The sequence below is a fragment of the Heptranchias perlo genome, chromosome 16 (genome assembly GCF_035084215.1).
Source record: "Heptranchias perlo isolate sHepPer1 chromosome 16, sHepPer1.hap1, whole genome shotgun sequence".
Taxonomy (NCBI): Eukaryota; Metazoa; Chordata; class Chondrichthyes; order Hexanchiformes; family Hexanchidae; genus Heptranchias; species Heptranchias perlo.
In genome coordinates this window covers 6,796,226-6,817,310 of record NC_090340.1, presented here as the reverse complement: position 1 = coordinate 6,817,310, position 21,085 = coordinate 6,796,226, and the positions used below count along the sequence as shown (strand labels likewise).

General features: G+C 52.0%; 1 protein-coding gene across 1 annotated transcript in view; it reads left to right on the top strand.

The window, feature by feature from the left end:
* hydin (HYDIN axonemal central pair apparatus protein) overlaps positions 1–19,991 on the top strand; it is a 1,099,250-nt gene extending 1,079,259 nt beyond the window's left edge. The window contains exons 89-91 of the mRNA XM_067997614.1: positions 10,044–10,274; positions 14,998–15,222; positions 17,807–19,991. Coding sequence (XP_067853715.1) covers positions 10,044–10,274; positions 14,998–15,222; positions 17,807–18,295 — 945 coding nt within the window. The 3' untranslated portion in view covers positions 18,296–19,991. The remainder of the gene's footprint in view (positions 1–10,043; positions 10,275–14,997; positions 15,223–17,806) is intronic.
* Positions 19,992–21,085: the final 1,094 nt, after the last annotated feature.

Here is a 21,085-nt window from a genome sequence, read left to right as displayed (position 1 = left end):
TCTCCACACACCCATCACCCCAATGATTCTCCACACACCCATCACCCCAATGATTCTCCACACACCCATCACCCCAGTGATTCTCCGCACACCCATCTCCCCAGTGATTCTCCACACACCCATCACCCCAGTGATTCTCCGCACACCCATCACCCCAGTGATTCTCCACACACCCATCACCCCAATGATTCTCCACACACCCATCACCCCAATGATTCTCCACACACCCATCACCCCAATGATTCTCCACACACCCATCACCCCAATGATTCTCCGCACACCCATCACCCCAATGATTCTCCGCACACTCATCACCCCATTGATTCTCCACACACTCATCACCCCATTGATTCTCCACACACCCATCACCCCAATGATTCTCCACACACCCATCACCCGATTGATTCTCCACACACCCATCACCCCATTGATTCTCCACACACCCATCACCCCAGTGATTCTCCACACACCCATCACCCCATTGATTCTCCACACACCCATCACCCCAGTGATTCTCCGCACACCCATCACCCCAATGATTCTCCACACACCCATCACCCCAAGGATACTCCACACACCCATCACCCCAATGATTCTCCACACACTCTTCATCCCAATTATTCTCCACACACCCATCACCCCAATGATTCTCCGCCCACCCATCACCCCAATGATTCTCCGCACACCCATCACCCCAATGATTCTCTGCACACCCATTACCCCAATGATTCACCGCACACCCATCACCCCAATGATTCTCCACACACCCATCACCCCAATGATTCTCCGCTCATCCATCACCCAAATGATTCTCCACACACCCATCACCCCAATGATTCTCCGCCCACCCATCACCCCAATGATTCTCCGCACACCCATCACCCCAATGATTCTCCACACACCCATCACCCCAATGATTCTCCACACACCCATCACCCCAATGATTCTCCGAACACCCATCACCCCAATGATTCTCCGCCCACCCATCACCCCAATGATTCTCCGCACACCCATCACCCCAATGATTCTCCGCACACCCATCACCCCAATGATTCTCCACACACCCATCACCCCAATGATTCTCCGCAAACCCATCACCCCAATGATTCTCCACACACCCATCACCCCATTGATTCTCGACACACCCATCACCCCAATGATTCTCCACACACCCATCACCCCAATGATTCTCCACACACCCATCACCCCAGTGATTCTCCGCACACCCATCACCCCAGTGATTCTCCACACACCCATCTCCCCAATGAATCTCCACACACACATCACCCCAATGATTCTCTGCACAACCATCACCCCAATGATTCTCTGCACACCCATCAACCCAATGATTCTCCACACACCCATCACCCCAGTGATTCTCCGCACACCCATCACCCCAGTGATTCTCCACACACCCATCACCCCAGTGATTCTCCGCACACCCATCACCCCAGTGATTCTCCACACACCCATCACCCCAATGATTCTCCACACACCCATCACCCCAATGATTCTCCACACACCCATCACCCCAGTGATTCTCCGCACACCCATCACCCCAGTGATTCTCCACACACCCATCACCCCAGTGATTCTCCGCACACCCATCACCCCAGTGATTCTCCACACACCCATCACCCCAATGATTCTCCACACACCCATCACCCCAATGATTCTCCACACACCCATCACCCCATTGATTCTCCACACACCCATCACCCCAGTGATTCTCCGCACACCCATCACCCCAATGATTCTCCACACACCCATCACCCCAATGATTCTCCACACACCCATCACCCCAATGATTCTCCACACACCCATCACCCCAGTGATTCTCCGCACACCCATCACCCCAGTGATTCTCCACACACTCATCACCCCAGTGATTCTCCACACACTCATCACCCCAATGATTCTCCACACACCCATCACCCCAATTATTCTCCACACACCCATCACCCCACTTATTCTCCACAAACCCATCACCCCAATTATTCTCCACACACCCATCACCCCAGTTATTATCCACACACCCATCACCCCAATGATTCTCCGCCCACCCATCACCCCAAGGATACTCCACACACCCATCACCCCAATGATTCTCCACACACCCATCACCCCAATGATTCTCCGCCCACCCATCACCCCAATGATTCTCCACACACCCATCACCCCAGTGATTCTCCGCACACCCATCACCCCAATGATTCTCCACACACCCATCACCCCAATGATTCTCCGCCCACCCATCACCCCAATGATTCACCACACACCCTTCACCCCAATGATTCTCCGCCCACCCATCACCCCAATGATTCTCCGCACACCCATCAACCCAATGATTCTCCACACACCCATCACCCCAGTTATTCTCCACACACCCATCACCCCACTTATTCTCCACAAACCCATCACCCCAATGATTCTCCACACACCCATCACCCCAGTTATTCTCCACACACCCATCACCCCAATGATTCTCCACACACCCATCACCCCAATGATTCTCCACACACTCTTCATCCCAATGATTCTCCACACACCCATCACCCCAATGATTCTCCGCCCACCCATCACCCCAATGATTCTCCGCACACCCATCACCCCAATGATTCTCTGCACACCCATTACCCCAATGATTCACCACACACCCATCACCCCAATGATTCTCCACACACCCATCACCCCAATGATTCTCCGCTCATCCATCACCCCAATGATTCTCCACACACCCATCACCCCAATGATTCTCCGCCCACCCATCACCCCAATGATTCTCCGCACACCCATCACCCCAATGATTCTCCACACACCCATCACCCCAATGATTCTCCACACACCCATCACCCCAATGATTCTCCGAACACCCATCACCCCAATGATTCTCCACACACCCATCACCCCAATGATTCTCCACACACCCATCACCCCAATGATTCTCCGAACACCCATCACCCCAATGATTCTCCACACACCCATCACCCCAATGATTCTCCACACACACATCACCCCAATGATTCTCTGCACACTCATCACCCCAATGATTCTCTGCACAACCATCACCCCAATGATTCTCTGCACACTCATCACCCCAATGATTCTCCACACACCCCTCACCCCAGTGATTCTCCACACACCCATCACCCCAGTGATTCTCCGCACACCCATCACCCCAGTGATTCTCCACACACCCATCACCCCAATGATTCTCCACACACCCATCACCCCAATGATTCTCCACACACCCATCACCCCAATGATTCTCCACACACCCATCACCCCAGTGATTCTCCGCACACCCATCACCCCAGTGATTCTCCGCACACCCATCACCCCAGTGATTCTCCGCACACCCATCACCCCAATGATTCTCCACACACCCATCACCCCAATGATTCTCCACACACCCATCACCCCAATGATTCTCCGCACACCCATCACCCCAATGATTCTCCGCACACCCATCACCCCAATGATTCTCCGCACACTCATCACCCCATTGATTCTCCACACACTCATCACCCCATTGATTCTCCACACACCCATCACCCCAATGATTCTCCACACACCCATCACTCCATTGATTCTCCACACACCCATCACCCCATTGATTCTCCACACACCCATCACCCCAGTGATTCTCCACACACCCATCACCCCATTGATTCTCCACACACCCATCACCCCAGTGATTCTCCGCACACCCATCACCCCAATGATTCTCCACACACCCATCACCCCAATGATTCTCCACACACCCATCACCCCAATGATTCTCCACACACCCATCACCCCAATGATTCTCCACACACCCATCACCCCAGTGATTCTCCGCACACCCATCACCCCAGTGATTCTCCACACACCCATCACCCCAGTGATTCTCCACACACTCATCACCCCAATGATTCTCCACACACCCATCACCCCAATTATTCTCCACACACCCATCACCCCACTTATTCTCCACAAACCCATCACCCCAATGATTCTCCGCCCACCCATCACCCCAATGATTCTCCACACACCCATCACCCCAATGATTCTCCGCCCACCCATCACCCCAATGATTCACCACACACCCATCACCCCAATGATTCTCCACACACCCATCACCCCAATGATTCTCCGCCCACCCATCACCCCAATGATTCTCCGCACACCCATCACCCCAATGATTCTCCACACACCCATCACCCCAATGATTCTCCACAGACCCATCACCCCAATGATTCTCCGCCCACCCATCACCCCAATGATTCTCCGCCCACCCATCACCCCAATGATTCTCCGCACACCCATCACCCCAATGATTCTCCACACACCCATCACCCCAATGATTCACCACACACCCATCACCCCAATGATTCTCCACACACCCATCACCCCAATGATTCTCCGCCCACCCATCACCCCAATGATTCTCCGCACACCCATCACCCCAATGATTCTCCACACACCCATCACCCCAATGATTCTCCACACACCCATCACCCCAATGATTCTCCACACACCCATCACCCCAATGATTCTCCGCACACCCATCACCCCAATGATTCTCCACACACCCATCACCCCAATGATTCTCCACACACCCATCACCCCAATAATTCTTCATACATCCATCACGCCAGTGATTCTCCGCACACCCATCACCCCAATGACTCTCCACACACCCATTACCCCAATGATTCTGCACACACCCATCACCCCAATGATTCTCCACACACTCATCACCCCATTGATTCTCGACACACCCATCACCCCAATGATTCTCCACACACCCATCACCCCAGTGATTCTCCGCACACCCATCTCCCCAATGAATCTCCACACACACATCACCCCAATGATTCTCTGCACAACCATCACCCCAATGATTCTCCACACACCCATCACCCCAGTGATTCTCCGCACACCCATCACCCCAGTGATTCTCCGCACACCCATCACCCCAATGATTCTCCGCACACCCATCACCCCAATGATTCTCCGCACACTCATCACCCCAATCATTCTCCACACACTCATCACCCCAATGATTCTCCACACACTCATCACCCCAATGATTCTCTACACACCCATCACCCCAATGATTCTCCACACACCCATCACCCCAGTGATTCTCTACACACCCATCACCCCAATGATTCTCCACACACCCATCACCCCAATGGATTCTCCACACACCCATCACCCCAATGATTCTCCACACAAGCATCACCCCATTGATTCTCCGCACACCCATCACCCCAATGATTCTCCGCACACCCATCACCCCAATGATTCCCCGCATACCCATCACCCCAATGATTCTCCACACACCCATCACCCCAATGATTCTCCGCACACCCATCACCCCAATGATTCTTCACACACCCATCACCCCAATGATTCTCCCCAAACCCATCACCCCAATGATTCTCCACACACCCATCACCCAATGATTCTCCACACACCCATCACCCCAATGATTCTCCACACACCAATCACCCCAATGATTCTCTGCACACCCATCACCCCAAAGATTCTCTGCACATCCATCACCCCAATGATTCTCCACACACCCATCACCCAATGATTCTCCACACACCCATCACCCCAATGATTCTCCACACACCCATCACCTCAATGATTCTCCCCAAACCCATCACCCCAATGATTCTCCACACACCCATCACTCCAATGATTCTCCACACACCCATCACCCCAATGATTCTCCACACACCCATCACCCCAGTGATTCTCCACACACCCATCACCCCAATGATTCTCCACACACCCATCACCCCAATGATTCTCCACACACCCATCACCCCAATGATTCTCCACACACCCATCACCCCAATGATTCTCCGCACACCCATCACCCCAATGATTCTCCACACACCCATCACCCCAATGATTCTCCACACACCCATCACCCCAATAATTCTTCATACATCCATCACGCCAGTGATTCTCCGCACACCCATCACCCCAATGACTCTCCACACACCCATTACCCCAATGATTCTGCACACACCCATCACCCCAATGATTCTCCACACACTCATCACCCCATTGATTCTCGACACACCCATCACCCCAATGATTCTCCACACACCCATCACCCCAGTGATTCTCCGCACACCCATCTCCCCAATGAATCTCCACACACACATCACCCCAATGATTCTCTGCACAACCATCACCCCAATGATTCTCCACACACCCATCACCCCAGTGATTCTCCGCACACCCATCACCCCAGTGATTCTCCGCACACCCATCACCCCAATGATTCTCCGCACACCCATCACCCCAATGATTCTCCGCACACTCATCACCCCAATCATTCTCCACACACTCATCACCCCAATGATTCTCCACACACTCATCACCCCAATGATTCTCTACACACCCATCACCCCAATGATTCTCCACACACCCATCACCCCAGTGATTCTCTACACACCCATCACCCCAATGATTCTCCACACACCCATCACCCCAATGGATTCTCCACACACCCATCACCCCAATGATTCTCCACACAAGCATCACCCCATTGATTCTCCGCACACCCATCACCCCAATGATTCTCCGCACACCCATCACCCCAATGATTCCCCGCATACCCATCACCCCAATGATTCTCCACACACCCATCACCCCAATGATTCTCCGCACACCCATCACCCCAATGATTCTTCACACACCCATCACCCCAATGATTCTCCCCAAACCCATCACCCCAATGATTCTCCACACACCCATCACCCAATGATTCTCCACACACCCATCACCCCAATGATTCTCCACACACCAATCACCCCAATGATTCTCTGCACACCCATCACCCCAAAGATTCTCTGCACATCCATCACCCCAATGATTCTCCACACACCCATCACCCAATGATTCTCCACACACCCATCACCCCAATGATTCTCCACACACCCATCACCTCAATGATTCTCCCCAAACCCATCACCCCAATGATTCTCCACACACCCATCACTCCAATGATTCTCCACACACCCATCACCCCAATGATTCTCCACACACCCATCACCCCAGTGATTCTCCACACACCCATCACCCCAATGATTCTCCACACACCCATCACCCCAATGATTCTCCACACACCCATCACCCCAATGATTCTCCGCACACCCATCACCCCAATGATTCTCCGCACACCCATCACCCCAATGATTCTCCGCACACTCATCACCCCATTGATTCTCCACACACTCATCACCCCATTGATTCTCCACACACCCATCACCCCAATGATTCTCCACACACCCATCACCCCATTGATTGTCCACACACCCATCACCCCATTGATTCTCCACACACCCATCACCCCAGTGATTCTCCACACACCCATCACCCCATTGATTCTCCACACACCCATCACCCCAGTGATTCTCCGCACACCCATCACCCCAATGATTCTCCACACACCCATCACCCCACTGATTCTCCACACACCCATCACCCCAATGATTCTCCACACACCCATCACCCCAATGATTCTCCACACACCCATCACCCCAGTGATTCTCCGCACACCCATCACCCCAGTGATTCTCCACACACTCATCACCCCAGTGATTCTCCACACACTCATCACCCCAATTATTCTCCACACACCCATCACCCCACTTATTCTCCACAAACCCATCACCCCAATGATTCTCCACACACCCATCACCCCAATTATTCTCCACACACCCATCACCCCAGTTATTCTCCACACACCCATCACCCCAATGATTCTCCGCCCACCCATCACCCCAAGGATACTCCACACACCCATCACCCCAATGATTCTCCACACACCCATCACCCCAATGATTCTCCGCCCACCCATCACCCCAATGATTCTCCACACACCCATCACCCCAATGATTCTCCGCCCACCCATCACCCCAATGATTCACCACACACCCATCACCCCAATGATTCTCCACACACCCATCACCCCAATGTTTCTCCGCACACCCATCACCCCAATGATTCTCCACACACCCATCACCCCAATGATTCTCCACACACCCATCACCCCAATGATTCTCCACACACCCATCACCCCAATGATTCTCCGCACACCCATCACCCCAATGATTCTCCACACACCCATCACCCCAATAATTCTTCATACATCCATCACGCCAGTGATTCTCCGCACACCCATCACCCCAATGACTCTCCACACACCCATTACCCCAATGATTCTCCACACACCCATCACCCCAATGATTCTCCACACACTCATCACCCCATTGATTCTCGACACACCCATCACCCCAATGATTCTCCACACACCCATCACCCCAGTGATTCTCCGCACACCCATCTCCCCAATGAATCTCCACACACACATCACCCCAATGATTCTCTGCACAACCATCACCCCAATGATTCTCCACACACCCATCACCCCAGTGATTCTCCGCACACCCATCACCCCAGTGATTCTCCGCACACCCATCACCCCAATGATTCTCCGCACACCCATCACCCCAATGATTCTCCGCACACTCATCACCCCAATGATTCTCCACACACTCATCACCCCAATGATTCTCCACACACTCATCACCCCAATGATTCTCTACACACCCATCACCCCAATGATTCTCCACACACCCATCACCCCAGTGATTCTCTACACACCCATCACCCCAATGATTCTCCACACACCCATCACCCCAATGGATTCTCCACACACCCATCACCCCAATGATTCTCCACACAAGCATCACCCCATTGATTCTCCGCACACCCATCACCCCAATGATTCTCCGCACACCCATCACCCCAATGATTCTCCACACACCCATCACCCCAATGATTCTCCGCACACCCATCACCCCAATGATTCTTCACACACCCATCACCCCAATGATTCTCCCCAAACCCATCACCCCAATGATTCTCCACACACCCATCACCCAATGATTCTCCACACACCCATCACCCCAATGATTCTCCACACACCAATCACCCCAATGATTCTCCACACTCCCATCACCCATCACCCCAATGATTCTCCACACACCCATCACCCAATGATTCTCCACACACCCATCACCCCAATGATTCTCCACACACCCATCACCCCAATGATTCTCCACACACCAATCACCCCAATGATTCTCCACACACTCATCACCCCAATGATTCTCTACACACCCATCACCCCAATGATTCTCCACACACCCATCACCCCAATGATTCTCCACACACCCATCACCCCAATGATTCTCCACACACCCATCACCCCAATGATTCTCCCCAAACCCATCACCCCAATGATTCTCCACACACCCATCACCCCAATGATTCTCCACACACCCATCACCCCAGTGATTCTCCACACACCCATCACCCCATTGATTCTCCGCACACCCATCACCCCAATGATTCTCCCCAAACCCATCACCCCAATGATTCTCCACACACCCATCACCCCAATGATTCTCCACACACCCATCACCCCAATGATTCTCCACACACCCATCACCCCAATGATTCTCCACACACCCATCACCCCAGTGATTCTCTACAATCATCCTGACCATGATTGTCTGCCTGATCAGCCTTGCACTTTCAGCAATGCTTCTGCGGGAGGAAACAAGCAGAAGGATAAGTATCCTCCAAAGGTGATGGTGAGAAAATCAAAGGGGAGGTCTGACCCTCTGACCCAGGTTTGTGGGTGGGATGTGGAGAATTCAGGGAAAATGTGACTTAAGAAGTGTTTTTTAGTTTATGTTTTTTAATTGTATTCAGAAAATGATAAATCAGAAGCTGCTCTTTATTTTACTTGAGTTTTTTTTGAAGTCGGAAAATTATTTTTTTCATGGTAATTTGATGTAATTTGTATTGTTCAGAATTCGTGGAGCTGTGATTCTTAAAGGAGGCGGAAAGGATTGGATCAATATTTTTGAGCGTCATTAGCAGAAATGCAAGTGGTGCCTGATACCCGGGTTCAGATGTTATTGAATCGAGCCGACTAAAGCTCTCACATTCTGCCTCTGCAGGTGACCTTCCGGAATGAGGCCACTCTGGAATATCTGTACTACATTCTGAACATTAAAGCCACACCTCCTGGCCTGATCGGCACGATTGAGATGGTGGCACCAGTTCGACAGAGCACTTCTGGGACTGTGGAAGTTGAGAATCCGTTGACCGTCCCCACTGTATTCAGCACTGATTGTAAAATCGCAGACATCAGCCTCCCGACGCAGCTGATTGTCCCACCACAGGCTAAGGTAAGGGCGCTGGGCCGTCAGGATAGGGCGCTGGGCCGTCAGGATAGGGCGCTGGGCTGTCAGGATAGGGAGCTGGGCTGTCAGGATAGGGAGCTGGGCCGTCAGGATAGGGCGCTGGGCCGTCAGGATAGGGAGCTGGGCCGTCAGGATACGGAGCTGGGCCGTCAGGATACGGAGCTGGGCCGTCAGGATAGGGCGCTGGGCTGTCAGGATAGGGAGCTGGGCTGTCAGGATAGGGAGCTGGGCCGTCAGGATACGGAGCTGGGCCGTCAGGATACGGAGCTGGGCTGTCAGGATAGGGCGCTGGGCCGTCAGGATAGGGCGCTGGGCCGTCAGGATAGGGCGCTGGGCCGTCAGGATAGGGAGCTGGGCTGTCAGGATAGGGCGCTGGGCCGTCAGGATAGGGCGCTGGGCTGTCAGGATAGGGAGCTGGGCTGTCAGGATACGGAGCTGGGCTGTCAGGATAGGGAGCTGGGCCGTCAGGATACGGAGCTGGGCCGTCAGGATACGGAGCTGGGCCGTCAGGATAGGGCGCTGGGCTGTCAGGATAGGGAGCTGGGCTGTCAGGATAGGGAGCTGGGCCGTCAGGATACGGAGCTGGGCCGTCAGGATAGGGCGCTGGGCTGTCAGGATAGGGAGTTGGGCCGTCAGGATAGGGAGCTGGGCCGTCAGGATAGGGAGCTGGGCCGTCAGGATACGGAGCTGGGCCGTCAGGATAGGGAGCTGGGCCGTCAGGATACGGAGCTGGGCTGTCAGGATACGGAGCTGGGCTGTCAGGATAGGGAGCTGGGCTGTCAGGATAGGGAGCTGGGCTGTCAGGATAGGGAGCTGGGCGGTCAGGATACGGAGCTGGGCTGTCAGGATAGGGAGTTGGGCTGTCAGGATACGGAGCTGGGCCGTCAGGATACGGAGCTGGGCCGTCAGGATAGGGATCTGGGCTGTCAGAGTAAGGAGCTGAGCTGTCAGGATAGGGCGCTGGGCTGTCAGGATAGGGAGCTGGGCTGTCAGGATAGGGAGCTGGGCTGTCAGAGTAAGGAGCTGAGCTGTCAGGATAGGGAGCTGGGCTGTCAGGATACGGAGCTGGGCTGTCAGGATAGGGAGCTGGGCTGTCAGAGTAAGGAGCTGGGCTGTCAGGATAGGGAGCTGGGCTGTCAGGATAGGGAGCTGGGCTGTCAGAGTAAGGAGCTGGGCTGTCAGGATAGGGAGCTGGGCTGTCAGGATAGGGAGCTGGGCTGTCAGGATAGGGAGCTGGGCTGTCAGGATAAGGAGCTGGGCTGTCAGAGTAAGGAGCTGGGCCGTCAGGATAGGGAGCTGGGCTGTCAGGATAGGGAGCTGGGCTGTCAGGATAGGGCGCTGGGCCGTCAGGATAAGGAGCTGGGCTGTCAGGATACGGAGCTGGGCTGTCAGGATAAGGAGCTGGGCTGTCAGGATACGGAGCTGGGCTGTCAGGATAGGGAGCTGGGCTGTCAGGATACGGAGCTGGGCTGTCAGGATAGGGAGTTGGGCTGTCAGGATAGGGAGCTGGGCGGTCAGGATACGGAGCTGGGCTGTCAGGATACGGAGCTGGGCTGTCAGGATAGGGAGCTGGGCTGTCAGGATAAGGAGCTGGGCTGTCAGGATACAGAGCTGGGCTGTCAGGATAGGGAGTTGGGCTGTCAGGATAGGGAGCTGGGCTGTCAGGATACGGAGCTGGGCTGTCAGGATAGGGAGTTGGGCCGTCAGGATACGGAGCTGGGCCGTCAGGATAAGGAGCTGGGCTGTCAGGATACGGAGCTGGGCTGTCAGGATAGGGAGTTGGGCTGTCAGGATAGGGAGCTGGGCCGTCAGGATAGGGAGCTGGGCTGTCAGGATAGGGAGTTGGGCCGTCAGGATAGGGAGCTGGGCTGTCAGGATAGGGAGCTGGGCTGTCAGGATACGGAGCTGGGCTGTCAGGATAGGGAGCTGGGCTGTCAGGATAGGGAGCTGGGCTGTCAGGATAGGGAGCTGGGCTGTCAGGATACGGAGCTGGGCTGTCAGGATAGGGAGCTGGGCTGTCAGGATAGGGAGCTGGGCTGTCAGGATAGGGAGCTGGGCTGTCAGGATACGGAGCTGGGCCGTCAGGATACGGAGCTGGGCGGTCAGGATATGGAGCTGGGCCGTCAGGATAGGGAGCTGGGCGGTCAGGATATGGAGCTGGGCTGTCAGGATAGGGAGTTGGGCTGTCAGGATACGGAGCTGGGCTGTCAGGATAGGGAGCTGGGCTGTCAGGATAGGGAGCTGGGCTGTCAGGATAGGGAGCTGGGCTGTCAGGATAGGGAGTTGGGCTGTCAGGATAGGGAGCTGGGCCGTCAGGATAGGGAGCTGGGCTGTCAGGATAGGGAGCTGGGCTGTCAGGATACGGAGCTGGGCCGTCAGGATACGGAGCTGGGCCGTCAGGATAGGGAGCTGGGCTGTCAGAGTAAGGAGCTGAGCTGTCAGGATAGGGAGCTGGACTGTCAGGATCGGGAGCTGGGCTGTCAGGATAGGGAGCTGGGCTGTCAGGATAAGGAGCTGGGCTGTCAGAGTAAGGAGCTGGGCCGTCAGGATAGGGAGCTGGGCCGTCAGGATAGGGAGCTGGGCTGTCAGGATAGGGAGCTGGGCTGTCAGAGTAAGGAGCTGGGCTGTCAGGATAGGGAGCTGGGCTGTCAGGATAGGGAGCTGGGCTGTCAGGATAGGGAGCTGGGCTGTCAGGATAGGGAGCTGGGCTGTCAGGATAGGGAGCTGGGCTGTCAGAGTAAGGAGCTGGGCTGTCAGGATAGGGAGCTGGGCTGTCAGGATAAGGAGCTGGGCTGTCAGAGTAAGGAGCTGGGCTGTCAGGATAGGGAGCTGGGCTGTCAGGATAGGGAGCTGGGCTGTCAGGATAAGGAGCTGGGCTGTCAGAGTAAGGAGCTGGGCTGTCAGGATAGGGAGCTGGGCTGTCAGGATAAGGAGCTGGGCTGTCAGAGTAAGGAGCTGGGCTGTCAGGATAGGGAGCTGGGCTGTCAGGATAGGGAGCTGGGCTGTCAGAGTAAGGAGCTGGGCTGTCAGGATAGGGAGCTGGGCTGTCAGAGTAAGGAGCTCGGCTGTCATGATAGGGAGCTGGGCTGTCAGGATAGGGAGCTGGGCTGTCAGGATAGGGAGCTGGGCTGTCAGGATACGGAGCTGATAGTTGAGCTGCTATCTCTCCAGTTCAGGTATTCTCACCAAGCTGGATTGAAGTGAAATGCTGGTGTCTTGTACCAGGATCTCTGTATTATGGTGCATTCACACTACGAGTTTCGCATCGGAGTGAAGCAGTTTCAGGTGTGTATGGCTGAGTCTCACAGCACTTAGAGCATTTAACCCTTCAGCTATTCAGGGAACTCTGATTGTTTTGGAGATTATCAGCAGCAACAAGCTAATCTGATGAATATTTCATGCTAACATTTCTCCAATGAGAACAAACCGAGAGAAATACAAACTTTTCATTGTTACGCCACACTTTTTCATATGTTCATACCCGTGTGTAATAACAAAATAGACAAACACGGAGGAGACATGTTCAGAAAATACAGGGAGCATCACAGGGCATACAGGGAATGTCTGAATCCTGATCCAGGAACATTGCAAGCCTTTCCCAGCTAGTTATACTGACCTGCAGCTACCTCAGTGCTTGCATGAAACCAAGTGAGCACACACAGATCGACAGTGAGACTGCAGACTGATCATTTCTGCGTGGACTATATTTGCATAGATTTCACATCTGCCCATTTTGTCACCAAAAATGAAATCATGCCAAATGTTTCTGTCACATTCATTAGAAAAAGGCTCGATGTGAAATGAAAGTGTCCCCCGAGTAAAAACTATCGTCCGGAGAAACGGACTCGCTTTGCAGTACGACACACCTTGGCGATCGGAGCCTGCATCTTCCAATGGGAGTGTTTCCCTGGCTTGACAGGACAGCTGCCCACCCCAGCGATGTCCCCCCCACCCACCCCCGACACTGGCCATTTTCAAGCCATGGGGGGTTTGAATGGGAGGAGGACTCCTGACTCCTCAGCCCCTGCCAGGGAGTTGCACCAAACTGGAGGAGGAACAGTGCTAGAGTAGACATTAGGGGGCCTTCCACAGCTACAGGAGGGAGGCAACAATTTTTTTTTGATTTGTTACTTGTGGACCTGTGCATGACCATGCTCTCAGAGCATTAACGTAGACCCCTGGCCCATTACCACCGCCCCCCCAGGCCCCTCTGCCGACCTGTGAACGCAGGTTGCCGGGGCTTGGTAGGCGGCCCCTGCCTCCAGCATTCAATGAAGGGGGAGTGGGGGGACAGCAGGAAATACGACAGAGGATGTACTTACCTAATTTGCATGTGCTTTCTCACGAATTGGGAGTGGGACTAATTGGACAGCTCTTTCAACGAGCCAGCACAGGCAAGATTGTCCAAATGGCCTCCTTCTGTGCTGTAAGATTCTATGATTCTATGATATGGGTGACTGGCTCTGACCCCCAGGAAATGGAGATTGTGGGAGGTGAGGACATTGGGGGAGTGGGGTAAGGACACAGTGGAACATGTCTCCAAGCAAGTTTCCAGACTCACCCATTCCAGATCTGCCAAAAAATCAATGGACGGGGAGGTCGCACAAAAATTCTAGCTGATTCTGAATCTGATGCAATGTCTCAAACAATCAAGGTCCCCATTGGTGGGTTTTCCTGGTTGCCTCACTGTTTTTCTTTCCCTCCCTAGGGTGTATTGAATTTTGAATATCAGCCTGTGAAAGTGGGGGAAACCAGCGGGCGCCTCACATTGAACAACAATGAGCTGGGGGTCTTCCAGTACGACCTGATCTTGAAAGCCAAGCCAGCGGGGCTCGAGAAGCCCCTCTACTTCCGGACCACCTTTGGTGGCAACCAAGTCCTCAGTGCCAAGTTCATGAACCATTCCCGCCAGAAACTTGAGTACCAGTGCAAGGTAGATTCTGCATGAAGCAGGTGCTTGCTGAAAAATTAGAGATTATGGGCTGGGCCGGTAGCTGTACTACGGTATCAACCTTAGCTCAGTGGGTAGCACTCTCGCCACTAAGTTAGAAGGTTGTGTGTTAAAGACCCACTCCAGAGACTTGAGCACATAATCCAGGCTGACATTTCAGTGCAGTACTGAGGGGGTGCTGCACTGTCGGAAGTGCCATCTTTCAAATGAGACCCCGTCTGCCCTATCAGGTGGATGTAAAAGATCCCACTGCACTATTTCGAGAAAGTGTAGGTGAGTTCTCCCCTGTGTCGTGGACAATATTTATCCCTCAACCAACATCACTAAAAAAACAGATGATCTGGCCATTTATTTCATTGCTGTTTGTGGAATCTTGCTGTGCGCAAATTGGCTGCTGCATTTCTTACATTACAACAGTGACTACACTTCAAAAATACTTCATTGGCCGTAAAGCACTTTGGGACATTCTGATGTCATGAAAGGCGCTATAGAAATGCAAGTCTTTTTTTTTACCACATTAGGTTCCCAGTTTGAAGAGGAATTTTATCATTCATTTTCTGATAATCCTTAAATATCAGTTTGGATAAATCTTCCTTCTCCCCCGCACCCCAATCCTTCCCTACATTATCCGTGGTATCCCTCATTAATTGTGGGAGAGGCCCCCAATCCCACCAGCCATTAGACTATTCAACATAGAACACAAGAGTGTGAGAAATGTTAGGAGTAGGAAAAGGCATTAAATCCCAACAAGCCTGCCTGTTTTTTCACACACCAGTCATAGGAACATAGGAACAGGAGGAGGCCATTCAGTCCCTCGAGCCTGTTCCATCATTCAGCTAGATCACGGCTGTGTCTTAACTCCATCTACCCGCCTTGGTTCCATATCCCTTAATACCCTTACCGAACAAAAATCCATCAATCTCAGTTTTGAAATTTTCAATTGACCTCCAGCCTCAACAGCTTTTTGGGGGAGATTTCCACTACTCTTTGTGTGAAGAACCCTACCTGTCCGCCTTCTCATCATATCCCTCACACCCTTCTGCCTCCAGAAGTACATCCAGGTGACACTTGAATCCGTTCATAGAGTATGAGTGCCCTTCCCCACTAACTTGTCCCACAAATCGGTTACCCCTGGGGTGAAAAAGTCCTGCCTGACTTTTCTCCTTACTCCTAACTTGACTTTTAAGTTGTGCCCCTCCTGGTATCCTGAATGACTTCAACACACACCTGCTGTTTTCACTGAGAGCTTTCTGTAACCATTGGGCATGCCAGGATATAATGGACGACTATCCAAAAGCCGCTCCCAGGGCAGAGCCTCACCCACCAGAAGCGCAGTTTGGGAAACAGTGGGGAAGCTCACCCGTAATTTTCCGCTAGGTCCCCCAGCGGGCGAGATTCCACCTGGGACCAGTACATCTGCAAAATGAATCCTATAGATTGTAGCATTTCACTTAATAGCGCTGCTCTTTACTTCAGTTGGGACGGACCCTCGTTCTCCCCTGCCTATCCCACTCTCCCCTGCCCATCCCACTCTCCCCTGTCCAACACACTCTCCCCTGCCCATCGCACTCTCCCCTGCCCATCGCACTCTCCCCTGCCCATCGCACTCTCCCCTGCCCATCCCACTCTCCCCTGCCCATCGCTCTCTCCCCTGCCCATCCCACTCTCCCCTGCCCATCGCACTCTCCCCTGCCCATCGCACTCTCCCCTGCCCATCGCACTCTCCCCTGCCCATCGCACTCTCCCCTGCCCATCGCACTCTCCCCTGCCCATCGCACTCTCCCCTGCCCATCCCACTCTCCTGCCGAGCCCAAACTTATCTTGGAGTACTGGCTTGTGATATCTGCTGGTTCATCAAAAGTCCTCAGTGACCAGCGGCCATTGCTTGCTACAGGTGCCGATTTCACTGTTCTAATTGAAGTAACCATTGGTTTTGTTCATCCCTCGATCAGTTTATATTGGCTAAACTTCCCTTGCTATTTGTGGAGCTCTCCCACAAAAAGAGAAAGACCTCCCTCCCTGTTGGGGGGCTGATGTCACGTATAACTTGCTCAATAAATCGCTCAAACTAGTGACTGGGTTCTGTAGAGCGTCCGCACACTGTACATCCGTCTCAGCAGTCTGAACTTGGATCCACTCCAGACTGATGGGATGAAAACCTCTAACCAGCTGGAAGGGTTCTATGTGAATTGAGTTTGGGCAAAAAAAAAAACAAAGCACAAATTGGCATTAGATCATGAGTCTCACTCAGAGAGACCACAAATGAGACTGGTGCATGTTGTTGGAGAAGTAGGAGCAAAGGTCCAGTGCTGAGGCAGGGTAGAGGGAGCTATACTGTGCATGTAGACCATGTTATTCCGGCAAGGAGGTGATGTTGGAATGGGTGCAGAAGTTCTCCAGCACTTTGATGATTTCAAAATTGGCCAAAAATGGTTCCTTTTTAACTTTAAAAAAAAGTTTGCAATTGCAATTTCTGATGCCACCTGGGCCTTTTTCGATCAGATTGCTTGTAAATTAGCCAAGGTAACCTGGGTGAACGAAGCTGATTCAGGTGTTCCTTCCTTAGGTTGACAGTTCCGATTTCCTAGTAGACAAGAGCATCACCGTCTCGCCAGCCTCACCGGGTGGTTCAGAGGTCAGTGTGGAGGTGACCTACGAGCCTCTCCGGGTGGGTGAGTCCAGAGCAACTCTCAACATCTTCTCTTCAATTGGAGGCGAGTACAACATCCCGCTCTTTGGAATGTGCCTGCCTGCCAAACCTCAGGGGCCCTTCCAGATTCGAGCTGGATCCACCACTTCAATTCCATTTAAGAACATCTTCCCACAGGTGACGACTTTCTCATTCCAAGTGGACAATCCAGTTTTTGTTGTCAAGCCAACTGAGACCCTCCGTTCTAAGAAAACCCACGTTGTGGTCGTCAGCTTCGAGGCAACTACAAATACCACCAAGTCCCCGGTCACTGGCAAGTTGGTTGCATCATGCCCACGGTCTGCAGGAACCGGAACGGTGATATCTTGGATCTATTACCTAAAGGGTTTCACTCCAGATAAGTGAGAGGGGAGAAATAAACCCAGTGAACTCCTGCTTAAAACACATTCTTTGCCAAAGTCTCCAAAATTTTCCTCAACTCAATGTTGCTATAATTTTGTTTGTTCCTGTGGAGTCTGCTTATTGCCCTGTTTATATGGTTCACCAAGCAATAATACTGTTGAGATGTCATCAATATCCCATGAAGCTTAAAATTATCAGGGTCATTCTAAGCCTGGCGACTGCCTCAAGCTACACTCCAATGTGTTATTCGTCCCACTTACAGACTACCTAGGGATGTTATATCTTTTAGCAAACTGGGTCAATTGTTAAGCAGCCTCCACTGTGTTATAAAGACTTCATTATAAGCAACTATTTTTTTCTTCTTCTATTAGGTCAAATAGTAAAACGCAGGGATTTTGTATTTTAATATTCAATTTCTAGTAGGACATTCTGTTAACTCTTTCCTCTTTGTTTCTCAATGTGCCGCCTCAGAGGCTGTTCCACAGTCTTCGAGAGCAATTGACAGCCATCTCTCTGATTCTAATTCCATTTCTGGGCCCAGACTCCCACTGGTTCCGTCTGTGAGCCTGATTCCAGTTTTGGGCCCAGACTCCCACTGGTTCTGCATCCATTCCTTCTTTGTGGCTTTGAAGGTCTAGATTCTCAGATTGCTCTAATTCATTGTATGTGAAGCGTTTAGGGATGTTTGTGAGTGGTGTGACAAGGTGCAACAATAATGCAAGTCTATCTTTCTTTTATAGATTGGACCCGCAGCCCCTAATCGTACCCTCACTCTATAAATTAAGCATCAACACTGAGGGCCTGATACACAAGCTGGTTTTCAGGATACACTCCCTCTTTTTCAGGTTAATTTCTCCCTTTCCCATTTGCTAGTCTCACCCTGGACATCGTATACGACAGAATGGGAGGGTGGGCAGGCAGCCCCTGATTCCACTCATTGCCTTTAACAGCCTCCACTGTACTGTCAGGTCTTAGCAAGGTTTGCGAAAGTGGCCCAGCCATGACCCTCAGCCTCTCTTTCCCTTAAGGATGTAGGAGACCTCGCTAAGTGCTCCCCTGTAGTGGTGAAGATGGGATCGGAGCTCATTGTGCTGTGATATTCCAGCCACAGTCCTCCACCTCCGGCACTAACCCAATCTCAGATGTTTCCTCACTATACCCTGGTTTGTTGGGATATAAAAGTGATACAGAGAAAATGTGTTGAATCAGAGAGCTGGAACAGAGTTTTTACAAGGCCCTCAGCATTAGTCCCATAGTAAAGTACATGCGCTACACAGATGGACTCCTGTGTGCTATTTTAACTCCCCTTCAAGAGAGACAACCCAGCACCTGGAGAGGGGGCACTTGATAACCTCTGGTTCAGACTTTGCTGAAATCTTTTCCCCACTAGAGTGACCATTCAGTACAGGAATGTGATTATTAGGTAGGTTTAGTTGCTGCAGGTGTGGAAGGGGCCATACTTTCTCGTTGCCCACTGTTTCACTCTGCTTGGTGTCATGCCCCACAGCAATGATCGACCCACTTAGCAGTGTAACTTTAATCAGGTAACTGTCCCCTCCTGAGACGGGCCGCACCGGATTGGGAGGAAGACAGGTTGTTTTTTTCGGGCTTTCCCATCCATTGCAATCTTTACGCTCTTTCACTTACAACACGTGTCATTCTCAATCGGCGTGCTTTTGTTTACAGTGTGCCATTCTGCTGTGCTAAAATTATTTTTTCCTTTGAATAAACGTTTTATTATTCTAGGCGTGGGTTGTTGTCCATTTTCGGGGGAGTGGGAATGTTCTGCTCTAATCCACGCGAGGAGTAACAATCTGAAAAGTGCACCATTATCCACTTTACACATGGAGACCAGTTCACAGCAAGCTCCTCACTGGGAATATCTGCGCTGACTGACTGAATGGGAATGTCGGTATATGAAGGTGCAGATACATACGACTTACATCCAGCGCTCCGAGCGGGAGAAGTTCTGACATGGGGGATCGCAGGCATCAAGCCATGATTCGCCATCCATTGATCTCAATTAGGAATCACCCTTTTTGTCCTTTCTTTTGTGAATTTTCTGCTTATAAAGATCACGGATGTAAATACTGAGAAATGGAATCCTCAGCATTCAGTGTTAGCATGAAGCACTCCCAGATCAGAAGGATGCAAGAGTAAAGTTCCCTCTACACTGTCCAATCAAACACTCCCAGTGCAGGTACAGCACAGGTTAGATACAGAGTAAAGCTCCCTCTACACTGTCCCATCAAACACTCCCAGGGCAGGTACAGCACAGATTAGATACAGAGTAAAGCTCCCTCTACACTGTCCCATCAAACACTCCCAGGGCAGGTAGAGCACAGGTTAGATACAGAGTAAAGCTCCCTCTACACTGTCCCATCAAACACTCCCAGGGCAGGTACAGCACAGGTTAGATACAGAGTAAAGCTCCCTCTACGATGTCCCATCAAACATTACAAGGCCAGGTACAGCACGGGTTAGATACAGAGTAAAGCTCCCTCTACACTGTCCCATCAAACACTCCCAGGGCCGGCACAGCATGGGTTAGATACAGAGTAAAGCTCCCTCTACACTGTCCCATCAAACACTCCCAGGGCAGGTACAGCACGGGTTAGATACAGAGTAAAGCTCCCTCTACACTGTCCCATCAAACATTCCCAGGGCAGGTACAGCACGGGTTAGATAAAGAGTAAAGCTCCCTCTACACTGTCCCTTCAAACACTCCCAGGGCAGGTACAGCACGGGTTAGATACAGAGTAAAGCTCCCTCGACACTGTCCCATCAAACACA